The sequence below is a fragment of the Cynara cardunculus genome (genome assembly GCF_001531365.2).
Source record: "Cynara cardunculus var. scolymus isolate 2C chromosome LG 16, CcrdV1, whole genome shotgun sequence".
Taxonomy (NCBI): domain Eukaryota; kingdom Viridiplantae; phylum Streptophyta; class Magnoliopsida; order Asterales; family Asteraceae; genus Cynara; species Cynara cardunculus.
The window spans coordinates 18,495,088-18,512,922 of record NC_037543.1 but is presented as its reverse complement, the minus strand read 5'-3'; the positions used below and the strand labels follow the sequence as shown (position 1 = coordinate 18,512,922).

Sequence of the window (17,835 nt, the reverse complement as noted above, 5' to 3'; positions counted from 1 at the left end):
CTGCCACTTGGGTCGGTGTCTATATATACTTCTTTCTGCTCTGCTCGTGGCCGGTCATCAAGAACAAAGGAGTTCCATAAATGGTCCCTCAACTTTCTCATATTCAATTTTTCCCACTTCTACTTTTAAACTTTTGTCAATTTTTTCAAAATAAATTATTTGACTATTTTGTCCCTTGAATATGAATCTCCTTGTGGCCATGGAGGTTCAAATGCAGTGACTTCGAGTTACCTGTAAAACAGGTGGTCGTCTTGGGATTAGTCAGCTTGCATAGCGGGTTGGACATCCAGGTTAATAAAAAAACGTGAACGTGTCATGTATAGAGATGACATCTGTAATTGGTTGGCACTTGTCGATTCGCACTTAGTTATATAATTCTCCAAAAGGATTGCTTACCGGTTAAAGTAATATTACTTAAAAAAGATTAAGAAGGGTAGCATTTTTGGAATTGCATATGCATATGATACAATCTTAATACCTGAAAGTTATCTGAATATTTAAACTGTTGTGCATATTCAAATATCTGATAACTCTTTTCGTTTGTTTTTACATGAAGATGTTCTCGACTTATTGAATAAATATTGAATATTAGATGCTATAAGCTTGTTCGATTCCATACAGTCTACGTATCATGCCAATCAATTCGTTTAAACTTGACAACCAACGATTGAAATTGTTAATTGTTGATAATATTGTTGTAAAAAATAGTTAGTATTAAAATATGTTTAATGGGTTGGTTAAGAGCATTACAGAGGGGTCTGTTGAGGCTTTTGGAGAATATGACTCGGACCGATCAGAGAACCATCCAATCAACCGGTTTCCCAATCTATAGGCTTGTATGATATAAGGTGGTGGTGCATGTTAGATAAGTATTTGATGTAGTCTTAAATGGTCCAGCCGTCCAGTTGTAACAGAAAAAAAAAAGTTTCATCCTTAAGTCCTATAACCGATCCTTGCTCCAAAATTTAGCATGGTCTTGGTAGGCTAAATAAGTCAAGCATGGGTTTTTTATATTATTCTGGCATCAGTTTGGTATATATATATATATATATATATATAGAGAGAGAGAGAGAGAGAGAGAGAGCGCGCTTGCAAATCAAATGAAAATCGTAAATATATGTTCAAATTTGGCCTCTGGTGTGTAGCTCGGTTGGCAAAAGGGGTGGGGGCAACTTTGCCCAAATACATAACAAGTCCTGGGTTCGATCCCAGGCCCTCCGCCCCTCTGCCCTCCCACTAACTTTAGCCGCTGACTGAGCCAAAAGAATTCCCCCTTGTATTGGTGTCCTTGGAGGCGGGTTCCGTGTAAGGCCAGTTGGGTGGTGGTAATCAAATTTTTGGCCATATATGTTCAGATCTATGAACAAATTTTTATATCTTGTTTCATATATGAAACATACAAAACCACTTTACGTCCGGAAAAGAAACAAGAAAACACGTTTCATATGTGAAATACATACACAATAACAGAACATGTGAAATAATATGAACCATAACTTAAAAATTAAATTCATTGAATGATTTGGATTGATTTTCACTAATATGTGACATATTTGCGTTTTTTGTTTAACTTTCACTCTATACGTACGTTAACTATAAATTTATTAGTATCGTAATAGTAAATAAATGTTTTAGAGTAAATATGAAACGATACCTCTAACAACTTAATGATTTGATTTGATCGTTATAAATAGCGTAAATACTTTTGCTACAAACAACTTGTAATCAATATAATGTGTTACACAATTACCCTTGAAACGAAAAATAAATTGTAAATAATACAAATACTGTAATTATAATTCTAAAAAGTTAAATCAGATATTTTGAAGTTCGGTTAATAATGGTTAATGTCATTGAATACTTACCGACTCTGGTTTGTTCATTCCTGAACATATTTTGATTGTTTGGGTATATCCACTGCTCTAAAAAGCTTGCCACGGCTGTCGTTGTGACTCAAAACTCGTATCTAACGCCACGTTAAATCTATGACATGTCATAATCCAATGTGTGGGTTCTTTAACGCAAAAATATATTTTTCTTACCTTTTAGCAGGGTCATGCCGAAGGTTATACCAATGTACGATTTCGAACAGGACCCCTATAATTTTTGGGGTCCCATTATATATGTTTTGATTTTTAGTGTGATCTTTTTCGGCCTTCTCCCTCTTAGTTTAGCCATGTGGGCAATTATAATGTTTTAACAATTTTGCCCAATACCCACAGGTTCTTCTATGTTCTACCAGATTTTGCAAAGTGTCAATTCTCTAATACGACTGCAAATTAGCAATCCATATCCTTAGGTCTCTAATTAGACAACTGAACTCTCCAAATCGACTAATTCCATTCATCTTAATTTTCGTAATAGCTAAAACCAAGCACGACAACCATAAGGGTGGTGTCTGATTGGTTTGAGCTTGGCTCCAAAGGTCAAAAGTACCAGGAGGTTCTAGGTTCAAATCCAAGGAGGAATAAAAATCCTCTTGTGGCCACGAAGGTTCAAAAGCGGTGACTCCGGGCTATTTACAAAGCAGGTAGTCACCCTGGGATTAGTCGACTCACATAGCGGGTTGGATATCCAGGTTAATTAAAAAAAAAAACCAAGCACGACCCTGCTTAATTGATGGACAACCTCACTTGTAATTTGTCTAAAATTTTGTTCATTCTGTTATTGATCGTTTTGTCCATAGCACTAAAGTCATTTGAAAAAACACACAAAAAAGTTGATAGTTGAGGAGAATTCGACCCTAAAATCGATCTAAGGTTTCTTGAGAACTTTAGGTAAATAACAATTGGTAAACTTACGTATGTTGATATTTCAATTTGATGGCTTATTGGAGAAAGTTGAATACGATGAACCGATTAAAAAGTTAGGTTTGAATAACATCAGAAAATTGATTTTACTTAATTGAATCTATTTATTACTTCGGCATTTTAGACTGTTAGGATCCAAGCGCCTACTACTATGCCAAAAGAAATTGCTAGTGGAGAAGGCATAACTGTGTAACAGTCAGCATCACGTTTCGATTTAGGAAGATGTTGGTTAATGACCCAACAATCCCCCACCCCCAAGCATCTGTCAACGCTAACAAGATATTCGCTATAAGACAATGGCTACACAACATGTCTTTGGCATTATTATGCATCTCATGGGATTCGAACCCGTAACATGCTTTGATATCACATGTTAGGATCCAAACGCTTACAACTACGCCAAAAGCAATTGTTGGTGGAGAAGACGCAACTTATTTTCTTATAGCGCAGTAGTCAGCACCACTTTTCGATTTAGGAAGATCCTGGTCAATGATATAACGTAGGCATTTTTTATTTTAGTTTATAGTGTTTTTAATATAATAAATAATGTGAACTTTATATCTTGTTTTCATTCGTTACTCACCCAAATACATTTACTATTGTCACATTTTAGTTTTTAATATATACTCTAATTTAAATTGTTTAATATCATTGACTCATTGATTCATAGTAGAAAACATATGTTTATATATATATATATATATATATATATATATGTGTGTGTGTGAACTAATATTAGCTTTTAATTTTTACAATCTATGGATAAAATTAATCATGGTATTTTTGTAATAAATTAAAAAAATATGCTAAATAACCTAAAAACAAAACTGTTAATGATGAATTTTTAACTTTTTATAACAAAAAATTATCAATATATGCAAGTTAACCGCTAAGGAAATATATTTCATCTTAATTTGGTCAATGATTTCTATATATATATATATATATATATATATATATATATATATATATATATATATATTTGATTTGTGATTTTAAAATCTTGAATTGTAGTTTTCTTTTGTGTGATAACCAGTCTAATTGTTAGAAAGTTCAAAGGGTTGTTTTAAGACTTTTTAAAAGTTAAAGAATGTGTTCTGAAAATTCCTTTAAAATATCTGAGTTTGCAACCGCCTTTATCTATACTATATTATAAAGCATTTGACAAAAACTCTTAAAGATAATATTTTATGCATGAAGTACTGTATATTGATGCATATTACTTAAAATTCAAGATTACAAGTAAATTATACATAAATACAATTTATTAAAGCTCCATGTTTGAATTCATGTAACTAATTGCGGATAAACATAATCAAATAGAGGATAAACATATCATTTTTAAATATAAAAAATCTAAAATATAATTAGGATAATTATCGAGTTCTAACAAAATAATTAATTATTATCTTTATAAAAAATTATGTTATTAAACCAAATATAAATTATTTCGTTATTAAACCTAAATTAAAATTATAAAAAAATTGAATTAAAAAATTACACAAAAAATAGGAATTTTAAATAGTTAATTTGATACTAATACCGATATATTTTTGTCAAAATTTTATGACTCTTCAAATTTATATTTTATTCCAAAATAAAAATATCATCGTTTTTTTCAAAATCAAATAAGATCATATTATAACATCGACTAAGATAAATAATAAAAGGAAATAAAATCAAGATGTATCTCGCTGCATTGCGCGAGTACCATTCTAGTATCTAAAAATATGCATAGGTATTATTCATTTTTCCTACTTAACTTTTTACTTGAGTTAAGTTATAAAATTGGAAAGAAAAGTTGGTGTGTTAATTTTGGCTTCTGAGTTTGAACAAAACAAAAGAGAGGAAGAAGTTTGATAAGTGATTTTATCTGAAATTCGTTGTTGTTCATACTTGTAATAAGGGTGACATAATCAGGAGCTGAGTATACTGGGATAAAGGTGACATAATCAATTTATGGAAATGATGATCTTTTGATCATGAGATATAATTATCGCATATTTCTAATGCGATGTGATTGATTTTTATCGCATATGTGTGATGTGATGGAATTGGGATTAGAATTGAAGTCTTATTTTATTGCATCCTTGTGATGCGACATGATGAGTCTATTGCACCAGTGTGGTGTGAGAAGTTGTATTTATCGCATCCAATATGATGCGACAAATGGTGGTTGTCGCATCCTTATGATGCAACGAGATTGGGTTATCGCATCAATGAGATGCGAGGAAAATGATTATCACATCATTGAGAATGCGACAAGGGGGTTATCACATGTGTATGTTGCGATAAAATTGTATTTCATGTTATATGAAATATGTGAATTTTATGCAAATATGGATTTGGGGTGTTACATTTTGGTCATCCAACATTGGAGAACATATTTGATTATATAAAAAGGATGATAACGTCTTTGAAATTTATAAATGTGAATTGGCTAAAAGAATTTAAAAAATGAGGTGGTTTTATATAAAGTGAAATAGCAGTTCTTATTAGATTAATATCTAATACGTAAATGTTTTTCAGAAAAATACTATATCTAATACATAGAAGATTAGACCAATTAACTTGCTTCAAAAATAATTCGAAAAAAGTTTATCCCTACCATGCAACGCACGTAGGGGTGGAAATGAGTCAGGTTGAGTTGAGTTCGGGTTCAACTCATTTATTAAACATGTTGAAATTTTCAACCCAACCCAACCCAACCTGTTACCTAAATGGGTTGACATGTTTACGATTTTCTTAACCCAGTTTGTTAAATAAATGGGTTGAACCTGAGTTGACCTATTTAATTTTAAAATTTTCAATAAAAAACGAATAGACTATCTAATTTTTTCGAATAAAACACAACATAACTACAAATAGAAATAAATTGTTTAAAGTTTGAATAAAACACAACCACAACAAATATATTGTTCAAAATAAATTGGAAAATTTTAAATTCTAAGTAACTCGACTTCCACTTTCACCAACTCTAAGTTCACTCATTTTCCTCTTGATCCTCTATCTTCGTTTGAAGAGTTGGATTACTTTGAAGCGATAATAGAGTAATGGATTAAAGGGTTTTCTTAGGGTTTCATGACGATTAGGAGTAATGGAGGCGATTGGAATTTGGACTTTCATCTCGCGACGGTAGGATTTTTTATTAACAATAAAACAAAATAAAAAATTAGAATACTAGATATAATATTAAGAATAAAATAAAATTATATAATATTTTAAATAAGTTGAAAACGGGTCGAAAAATTCAACTCAACCCATTTATTTAAATGAGTTAGGCTGGTTGACCCATTTATGTAAATGGATTGAAAATCTTAACCCAACCTGCTAATTTTGGGTTGGGTTGGGGTTGAGTCATTTCTTGCTACCCCTAAACGCACGGTGCACAACACTAGTTATACATATTTACAGATAATACCATGTAACAATCATAATTACGTTTCAATACATATTTTCATAATTATCCTCCAAGAATAATTATATTCACAATCAACTTGATTTAATCTAGGTTTTTACAAATGAAAGCAAACGTATTATTTGTGTACGACCCTATAAGTTTACATATTCTCCAACAATATCCATGTGTGACACGTATCGTGAGCATATGATAACTTACAAAAATAAATTATAAATTATTGTTAATTATTGTAACTTCTTATTATTCATATTAATTGTTTTTAGAGTAAATTACATTCTCGGTCCCCATGGTATATATGTTTTAACACTTTGTGTTCCTATTTTAAATATATATATATATATATATATATATATATATATATAGAGAGAGAGAGAGAGAGAGAGAGAGCTTGGTTCAAATGTTAACCAAGATTATTGTGTTAACTTTGTTAACCAAGCTCAATAAATGGAAATCAATATTTTCTTTAGGTTCACATACATCTCATAGGTAATGACAAGGGTAATTAAGTAATTTTACCATTTTGTGTAACTCCCATATCATTAATTGGGAGTTACAAAATTTAAAAATCTCATAATTGATGATGATTTTAATATTGATCTTGTTTTTCAATTTGTGATTGTTTTTGAAATTTGATTTATCTATCTATAGTGTTGTTGAATTTGTAATTGTTAAAGGATTTTCGATAGTAAAGTTTTCGATATCGTCCAAGCTAATATGGATAAACCCATTGGAAAAAAGATCGACAACAATGGGAATGAGAAGGTTAAAATGGTTTACGAAGACAATCGGACTTCGAGTTCCGGAAGTGAAGACAATGATCAAAGCGTTTGTATTGGTAATGGATTAATATGATATTTCATTCGTTTTAATCGACAGTTCTCACATTTGACAATTCTCACTTATATTGCAAAAAAGGTGACTGCAGCTGACCTGTTGAACAACTTCTGTATATTCAGGAGCTAGCTCTGTTGAGAGATTCAATCAGTTTACAGGTGAAGACATATGAAGTTAACACACAGTGCGTTAGATGTTCATATGAAGACATAGGGACACACATAGACATATGAAGACATATGAACACATCATAAATCACACAACCTTAGATGCCGTGATTCATAATTGTTCATGTCTATTCAAGTCACTAAATGTTCATATGAATCCATATAGACACACGCATAACATGTGAAGACATGTGAGCACGTATGAAAACACACAACCATAGATGCCTTGGTTCATACGTGTTCATGTACATACAACAGAGTTGGCTCCTGAATATACAGAAGATGTTCATACGGTTCACATGTTGTTCATATGTCTATATATATATATATGTGTGTGTGTGTGTGTGTGTTCATATGGTTCTTACATTAACAAAAAGAATGAGATTTTTTTATTTTGTAACTCCCAATTAATGATACGGGAGTTACATAAAAAAGAAAATTACGTAAATACCCTTTTCCTCTTTGTTCACATATGTTTTTTGAAATTGTAAATTTAAAAAATTAATTTTTTATCATGATTAATCACAACCGTTTATTGTAAAAATCAATGGCCAAGATTGGTTAACAAAGTTAACACAATAATCTTGGTTAACATTTGAACCAACCCCTATATATATATATATATATATATATATGTGTGTGTGTGTGTGTGTGTGTGGATTACATCCTTGTGGTTTGCATTTTATAACACGATGGGTCTCTAAATCTAACTCTATTATATTTTTTTGTGTTAAATAGGTTAACTAAGAGAGCATTTGGGTCATTATAAGTATAGAGACCAAACATGTAAATAAAAACCACATGGACCAAACATTTAATTTACTCTCTATACACACTCTCTCTCTCTCTCTCTCTCTATATATATATATATATATATATATATTATACTAGAATGATACTCGTGCAATGCATCGAGACACATTTCCTTTTCAATGTTTCGTTTTATTTTTTTATCCATGTCGATATAATATGATTTTATATGGTTTTGAAAAAGAGATAATGTTTATATTTTTGAATAAAATATAAATTTGAAAATATTATATAAAATTTGCAAAAAAATATCAATATTAGTATCAAATTAACTATTTAAAAGTTCTTGTTTCTGTATTTTTTTAATTCAAATTTTTTATTATAATTTAATTTAATGTAACGAAATAACTTACTTTAGGTTTAATAATATATTTTTTATAAAGATAATAATTAAGTATTMTRTTAGAACTCAATRATTATCCTAAGTATATTTTAAAATAAGATGTTTATCCTTTATTTGATTATGTTTACCAACAATTAGTTACACGAATTCAAACATGAAGCTTTAATAAGTTGTATTTATGCACAATTTACTTGTAATCTTGAATTTTAAGTAATTTGCATCAATAAACAGTATTTTATGCATAAAAAATTATTTTTAAGAGTTTTTGTCAAATGTTTGATAATATAGTATAGATTTGTCTATGTCGATGTTATAATACGATTTTATGTGTTTTTAAGAAAACAATAATGGTTTTATTTTTGAATAAAATATAAACTTGAAAAAAAAATATATCAATGTTAATATGAAATAAACTATTTAAAAATTCTATTTTTTTTATGTAATTTCTTTAATTTATTTTAATTTAATTTAAGTTTAATAACGAAATAATTTATTTTTGTTTTAAATAATATAACATTTTATAAAGATAATAATTAAGTATTCTATTAGAACTCAATGATTATCCTAATTATATTTTATATTTTTTATATATAAAATGAGATGTTTATCCTGTATTTGATTATGTTTATCTGCAGTTAGTTACACGAATTCAGATATGGAGTTTTAATAAGTTGTATTTACGCACAATCTACTTGCAATATTGAGTTTTAAGTAATATGCATTAATAAACAATACTTTATGCATAAAAAGTGGTTTTTAAGAGTTTTTGTCAAATGATTTATAATATAGTATAGATTATATTTATCAACTTACTTTTATAAATTTTCTTATCATGACATTGTATTTTCATTTTTTTATTACAACAATATACTTTCAAGTTGTTTTTATTATGATATTATACTTAAATTTTTCTTTATTATAGCAATATATACTATCAATTTGTTTTTTTTATTTAGGCATTATACTTTCAATTTTTCTTATTATAACAATATACTTTTAAAATGTTTTTATTAAGACATTGTTCTTTAAAAATTTATCCATTATAACAATTGACAACCTTTTTACTTAGCCATTGACTTAAGTTTATTTGATGATTTAGAATGTCTAGATACGAGTTAAACAACAATCCTATATATTTGCCCAATAACTATTGTAAGCCTATGAAAAGTTATAATGTGGATAAGTGACAATTAAATTTGGAGACAGAAAGTTTCAAAGACTCAGAAAGGAGTACACATGTTAAAGATTATGAGTATTACAATTTTTTAATGAGAAATATGTTTTAACCCTATCACTCGTGATTGGTACTTGGTATAAATTATTTAGAACACATTATGTGATACTAGCATTAAATGATTTTGTTATATGCAAAATTGGAGATAAAGTTACATGTATTATGTGTATGTATGACTCGTCTATCTTTATAGTGGAATGGTTAGTGATTGGACAAGTCCCAACAATCGAGCAAGGAAGGAAAAGACGTGAAGTTTACTTTCTATGCATAGCGAAATTTTAAAATAAGAATAAAATAGTGTGCATAGGTATACTAAAGGTCGAAATGTTCACTATTATAGAATGTCGAAGAGAGTGACAAGGTCAATGAATGCTAATGGTCGTGAAGATAAACGAGTCGAGGGAGTGACCTCAACCCCAACCCGAAGCTGGAGTGGTCCTAGTAGACCATCGATTCAGCCTGCACATCCGGAAGTAAACATTGCCGAAAAGACGACACGTTGTATGTGCATCGCTTTACCTGGAATACTTGAGCACATCTAAACTGCAACACTTAATATGGTAGAAGCTCGTTTGAAGCATAATAGACCTTCGGGAAATGGAACTTATGAAATTAAGGAGTCGACTAATAATGAATCTCACAATCATGAGGAGTCGAACGGGAAGGCACATTCCGAAAGTAAGAAAGTTAAGAAACCCGATAACAAAGGATGTAGATTCTTCAGTATCACTTGTCCTTTTACTTCCGAGGGCAAAAATGGACCTCTAGTAGATATGAATTGGTTGCACGAGACGGAAAGTTGCTTCTTGACTTGTCATTGTGCACCAAGTGATATGATACAATTAGCATCAACTATGTTTAAGTCAAAAACTTTTAATAGAACTCCGAATTTACACCCCATAAGTTGATAAACATTTTTAAGAATAAACATAAGTTGTTTTAAATAAACAATCCCAAACACCCCCAAATGGATGCCATCATAACAGAACATGCATGTTAACATGTTCATATGTTTTTTTAGTTCATCGGTTAGTTTTTACCAAATATGATTAGTTTATCAGTCAACTTATCAACTAATAACTAATTTATCAACCAACAGTTAGCTTACCAAGTAGTTGCCAAAATTAAGGGTGAAATCGCATGGATTCGGGTTGGAAAACCAAAAAAATGTGATCGAATTTCAGATATGAAAACCAAGTCCCGAATTTTGGGATTCTAATTTCAGATTGTTTAGGTTCGGTTAATCAGATTTTGGGTTGGGGTCGGTCGGGTCCGGGTGTAGTTATATACAATATATAACTAGTTTATAAACATCTAATAATTATTTTTTATGATTTTTTGTAAAATATATCTCATCCATTTATATTATATCTAACAATTATATATATATATATATATATATATAGGTTTTCGGACGGCTGGGTGGCCAAAAACCAAATTGATTCCGAACCCAAATATCCCAAAAAACCAGGTTTCGAATTTCGGAGCATTTGAGCTTTACTCAAACACCTTATTTTTTATTCGGGTTTCAGAAGCTTCAGGTTTTGCACACTACTGGCCAAATGTAGATGCACGACCCTTTACCAAACGCTTAAGCGAGTAAATGTTTACCAAGTTACATTACCTTACCGGTTGCATCTTACCCGACAAGTAAATAACAATGTTAAATTCTGTCGGTAAACAATTATATGGTAATTACCAAAGAAAAACATAGTGTGAAAGTATAGGGATCAAAGTACAAAATAGAAAATAAAATTTCTGACTTTAAAGATTAGGTTCAATTATTCCTCCATCCCCTACCCTCTCTATCTCTCCACACTGCATTGCGGCTAGGGTTTCACCAAACCCTTCTCTCTTTCACTTATCTTCCAAGAAATTTGTGGGCTTAATCGATCTCGAATTACATATCACGATGAGGAATCGGAATTAGGGTTTTTATCTGTTGCAAAGACTGAAACTTTTATCAAAGGAGTGTAAGAAAGAAGAGGAAGAAATGGCGACCGCGAACCCTTTTGATTTGCTTGGAGATGATGACAACGATGACCCATCACAGCTTGTGCAGAAGATCGTTGCTGCGCCGATCAAGAAAGTTCAAGCCGCTGCTCCTGCCGGTAAAACGGCCGCTCAGCCGGCTAAGCCTTCGGCTAAGCTTCCCTCTAAGCCTCTTCCTCCAGCTCAGGCCGGTAAGTTATTGAGTCATTGTTCCTTCATTTACATGCCTTTATATATATACATATATATAGTGGTTGAATGATTTGAAAAGCTCAATACTTTATCTGGTCTTATCATCTGTTTTGTAACTCAATTGAATTTCAATAATATATACATATATATACATATATATATATATATATATATATATATATATATAGTGGATGCAAGATGAAAAGATAGAGAAGATGAAGATTAATTGCAGTGTTTAAGATAATTTCTTGTAGTGAAAAGTTATTGGACTTCAATAATTCAGGGAAATGTTATTGGATAATCTTATAATTCCATTTAAGTTTAAGAGGTTGTTGTGTTGTGCACTTGAAAAATTAGTCTGAAAGATTGATGCTTTATGCTTGATGCTTGAGTTTAATTATCTTTATATTAGAAAACACACCCTATGTAGTGTTTGTAGATAGCTTCTTTTATAGTTTGTTCAAGCTATATATGTTATGGCGTAAATTGGAATGTTTACTTTGTTAAATTGGTTATGTAGCGTGATTCTTTTTTGTTTTTGACTTGAGCAGTGAAAGAAGCTCGAAATGAAGGTGGGCGTGGAGGACGTGGTGGTGGTCGTGGGTATGGGCGTGGCCGTGGTGGAGGAGGATTTAATAGAGATTCTACCAACAATGAGGGTTCATTTGGTAACCGTGGATTCTCTGGTGGTCAAGGTGGTATTGAAGAGTCTGATGCTGCTAAATTGTCGGAGAGACGTGGTGGTTATGGTGGTTCTCGTGGGGGGTTCCGTGGTGGGCGCCATGTTTCTTTCGGTAATGGAGATGCTGAGGATGGAGAACATCCTCGTCGGCCTTATGAACGCCGTAGTGGGACGGGGCGTGGGTAAAACTTTTGTTACTACATTGTTAATGCTTGAAGTGCTTTTTGGTCTTGGTCAAAATTTCCTTTTGCTTCCTTGGTCCCAAAGTAAATGTCTACAATGAAAAGACACAGATTCAGAAATGTGTAGCCATATTAGTGTACTAAATGACAATTTTACCCTTAACAACAGAGGGAGTAATGAATTTCTCGATCTCAAGGGTAGAATCGGAAAGTAGGCACTTAATTTTTTGACAGACGAAAATAGAAATGAGGACACTTATTTTTGGACGGATGGGGTATTGTTCATCTGGATATAGTTTTGCATCGGCTATTTTGCTTATATGCTTCATAAAATTCTTCAATCACTCGATATTTCATGTTCAGGAATGAGTTCAAACGTGAGGGAGCCGGTCGTGGGAACTGGGGAACTCAGGCTGATGACATCAAACAGTATTCTTTTTCTCTTGCCATATTATCCTTCCCTCCATCCCACAATAAATGAACACAAATAACACTTTTTAATCAACTAAATGACAATATTATCCTTAATAGTGCAGGGACAATTATTTTGGGACAAACTAAAATAGAAACGTGGACACTTATTTTGGAACAGAAGGATTTGCCTTGGTAAGTAATTTGTATGTATTCTTTTGTTCACAGGGAGATTGATGAAGGGGTGACCGAAGGAGAAAAAACTGTGGCTACTGATAAGCCCAGTGCTGAGGAGGAGGCAACAGATGGGAAAAAGGAGAATTCTGCAAATGAACGCGTGGAGGAGCCTGAGAATAAGGTGAATAGACTTCATCCTGTTTGAAATTTTGGTTGAAACATGTATAATCGGGCTCTAGAAGTAGAAACAATTAAACTAACCGAGTTTTTTTCGGATATCATACATTTGTCTTTTGTTGGGCAAAGCGGTTTATATCGTTCCCCTTATCGAATTCATGGTTTATGTTGGAATTCGATGTTATTCTCCTTTTTTTATTGATGATGAACTACTCTCTTAGATTCTTTATTCTCTCAAAATGCCCATTTTAGTCCTAGTATTTCTATTTTTGGGTAAAGATTTTTAGTTTTTACTGTATTGCTATTTGGCTTTTGTTGTTGGGTTTTTACGGTCTCTCTGCCATAGATCACAGTGCATGAAATGTAAACATTTAAGGCGATTATGAATAATCTTGAATAAATCATGGGTTGTTGGTTCTCAAAATGTTCATTTAAACATCTCTCTCTCTATATATATATACATGTTATATCTTCGATATTTGTGGATGATCTGGTTTTTGGGTGTTACTAATGCAGGAGATGACACTTGAAGAGTATCAAAAAGTTCTGGAGGAGAAGAGGAAAGCTCTGGCGGCACTCAAGACTGAGGAAAGAAAGGTGGAAGTCGACAAAGAGCTCGCATCCATGCAGCAGCTCTCCAACAAGAAAAGCAGCGATGACATCTTCGTCAAATTGGTGACGGTTTCTGATCCCTGTTTTTATTATATACCTTCTGGAAGCTCTTTACATCGTACCATCTAACTAATTTCGATTTATTTTGTAGGGTTCTGATAAAGATAAGCGCAAAGAGATTGCTGAGCGAGAAGAGAGAGCTAAAAAGGTAATCTTTTATTATTTTATGTAATTATATATTTATATCATAGACGAAGGATTGTGTGAGAATAAGAGTTAAGGTGAGAAGCGTAAGAAGGGATCAGGACCCTTGTTCACTTTTAATCTCAAAGTCAAAGCACAAGTATAATAGTGATATGTTTTTTGGTGGCAGCATGAATTGTTGTGATAAAGATATTATAATAGTTGTATGTTGTTTTTTAAACCAAACGCGGGATTGGAATGGAATCAAATGAGATCTCCATCGGACTCTTTATTTCCTGTTGTCCCAAAATAAGTGCAACGTTTTCTATTACTAGTTTGCTCTTTGTTATTAACGTTAAAAGATTGTTTATGACATAGATTTTGGTGAATAAGATTCCGCTATTTCGTATTTATTGAGGGGCAGTTTAGATATGACTTGTGGCCAAATATTGCGATTATTTTTAGATGGGTGTAGTATGTTATGCTCAAAACTCTTATTATGCTTACTTGATTAGAAGACTCGTTTATCGCAGAAACAACACACACACACACATATATATATATAGAGAGAGAGACTTGGGTTCACGTSAGAAAAATGTAATGGCTAGAAGTGGTGAAGGTGAATGTTATGGGACCTGAATACGTATCTTACACTGGTTTTTGTGAAAGCGGTCATTTCCACATGCTCTCTCACAATATAAGGGCACACTCGCATACATTATGTGAAGGTTAATATTTCTCACACCTCACGGAAAATGACATTTTTCACAGGGACCCAACACACACACACATGCACACATACATATATATAGAGAGAGAGAAGGGGGGAGGGGAGTGAGAGACTTGTGTGAGGCCCGTGAGACCACTTCTGAGCTCTTGGAAGAGCTCTTTTTTGATATTTCGTCAAACCTTCACATGAAAAATATATTGAATATTCACAGGAAAATGACACCAAATTCTCACGCGAAGCACACACAAAACCCTCAACAGTTGTTTCCAAACCTTGGTTTCCTTCCTGTATCACATATTATCGTGTTTTTATAAAAGGTTGATGTTCTCGTTTGAACCTACACACACACATATGTATACACACACATATGTATACACACACATATGTATACATATATATATGTATACAACAGTTGTTTCCAAACCTTGGTTTCCTTCCTGTATCACATATTATCGTGTTTTTATAAAAGGTTGATGTTCTCGTTTGAACCTACACACACATATGTATACATATATATATGTATAGTATACATATATATATATGTATATATATATATATATTTGTGTGTGTTTGGGGAACTACAATTTGATTCACTAAAACACAATCACGAATAATTCTTTTAGCTTAATCTTTATGTTGATTGGGTTTTTGTGGTGGTTACAGTCACTGAGCATCAATGAGTTCTTGAAACCTGCTGAGGGAGAACGATATTACACCCCAGGTGGTCGTGGCCGTGGCCGTGGCCCTAGAGGAGGTGGAGGTGGAGGTGGAGGTGGCGGCCGTTTTAACCAAGGCGGTGGTGGTTCATCAAGCTATGCACCGGAAGCTCCCAAAATCGAAGATCCCAGCCACTTCCCTACTTTAGGTGGTAAGTGAGATTTCACCCCTTTCTGCCATATGATCAATTTTTAGTTCTAAAAAATTTACAAAAAATGGCGGGAATACAAGAAGCAAGAATAATGGAAGTTTCATACTTTCATGTGTCGGAAAAAAGGGATGGTAAAACTTGCCACGGTCTTAAAATGTAAATTTATTGTGTTTTTCGTATGCTCCTTCCTTGTACCTTTGTTTTTGGTTTTTTTCTTACTAGAATGTGTTGCTGCGTTCGTTGTGTTGTTTTTGTTGTCGGGTTTTGTTATGAATTTAGAGATTTTGGGGGCATATGGAGACCGATTAATTTGTGGTTTGAGACGCTTGTTTCTCAGTTTTGTTTTGGAATAGATTGATGACGATTTTTAGTCCTTTTTACGTGCATTCGATTCATGCTTTTATCGTATCACACTTCTTTTTTCCTGGTTCTTTTTATCATATATGCATAATGATCCCATGGCATTCGTCGGCTTAGTGGATAAGAACTTAGCATTTTAATGAGCTTAACGAGACTACAAATTATTGGGTCTGTTGTACACGACTAGTGATAGTGGTTTAATGATATAGAAAATGGTTTATTCAGTAAGCTTTTAGAAAGAATATTCTTAAACCTGTCAGAAGGTCATGTATTTCAAAAAATGGTCATAAGGTTATTCTCTTATGACGGGTTATTTATAAGTTTTATGTGTATGCCGACCTTTCATAATGCTCATCTATTCTTAACTTATTATACGATGTCTTTTAATTATTGACATCGTCTAGGTTATTAATTTGTCTACACAAACCATCGTACAATCGTAAACCTCGTACTCAGAAGTTTGAATTTACTCATGCTTAATCACATCCGCATCCCACCTATTCACCGTTAACTCTCGGCCTTTTCCATACGGCTATACCCCTCCTTTCGACCATTGTATCCGCCAAATGCTCGAGATTTTTTTTGTTTTCCCTTGTACAACCAGAGTAATATTTTGATTTTGATTTTTGATCGAGAGATTGATGTCAACTAGCCCGTGTTTCCCGGTTCCCATGCCATAACGTAGTTCGCTTGAACAAATATGTATTAGGAGCGTGCAAGAAGTCATCCAGTCCAATTTAAATCGACCAATCCAATTAGAACCAACTGATCATAGTCGGATATACATTTGTAGTTGGATCGGGTCGGATAAAAAATTTCAACATTCAAATTGTATTGGTCGGTTTTTGGATGACAATCCAAAATCTAATAAAACCCAACCTGTCCAAGCCAGTTATCATCAAACTACTATCCAATTAATAATAATTATACACAATTATTAACATTTTACGATGTTGATTTTAGTTGATAATTTATATGTAGTTTTTTAATAAGCTAAGAAAATATTTAAATAATTGGTTGAAAATTGGATTAGAATATTGGATGAGATTCAATCTGATCCAATAGATAATCAATGGTAATATCATATGGATAGAACCAATAAGATCAAATCATCAATTGGATTGGATGTTCAATATTAATTAGATCGGATCGGATCAGATGACAAAATTCAACATCTAATGGATGATTGGGTTGAATTGAATGACAAAATTCAACAGATGATTGGATCGGACTGGATCCACCTAAATCCATTGGACTCAACCGATGAACAATATATGGTGTACTGAAGGATGAGTGAGTCAAGCTTTTGTCGTATTCGAGTTGAAACATGTGACCAAAGCCCCAAATCATATAATGAGTTGAGACGTTTATTAAACGTCACTTATTTTTTCAGTTAATATAGTACGGATCGAGAATCTTACTCGATAGATGACCGATCCATTTTAATAGTTGAATATGTAACTCGATAAGGTATGTGAAAATGATGACTTTTACTGATAAATACTTAATAAGCATTTGATAAACGATACACACCCAATTCTTTAATTATTGTAGCTTTGTGGGGAGTAAAAAGAAGTCATTTCTTACAACTCATTCCCCACTTTAATTTACAATATTCACTCCATATATTATTTTCTTTTTATTATTTTT

The 17,835-nt window shown here is 32.3% G+C and overlaps 1 protein-coding gene across 2 annotated transcripts; it reads left to right on the top strand.

Annotated features, from left to right (window-relative positions):
- Nucleotides 1-11,419: 11,419 nt before the first annotated feature.
- LOC112529800 (RGG repeats nuclear RNA binding protein A-like) lies at nucleotides 11,420-16,200 on the top strand. Of its 2 annotated transcripts, XM_025141206.1 has the most exons (7): nucleotides 11,420-11,802; nucleotides 12,355-12,667; nucleotides 13,031-13,096; nucleotides 13,307-13,436; nucleotides 13,949-14,107; nucleotides 14,196-14,252; nucleotides 15,621-16,200. In XM_025141206.1, the coding sequence occupies exons 1-7, from the start codon at nucleotides 11,613-11,615 to the stop codon at nucleotides 15,831-15,833; spliced, it is 1,128 nt and encodes a 375-aa protein (XP_024996974.1). In that variant the 5' UTR covers nucleotides 11,420-11,612; the 3' UTR covers nucleotides 15,834-16,200. The 2 variants fall into 2 exon arrangements, with proteins under 2 accessions (XP_024996974.1, XP_024996975.1); XM_025141207.1 differs by lacking the exon at nucleotides 13,031-13,096.
- Nucleotides 16,201-17,835: the final 1,635 nt, after the last annotated feature.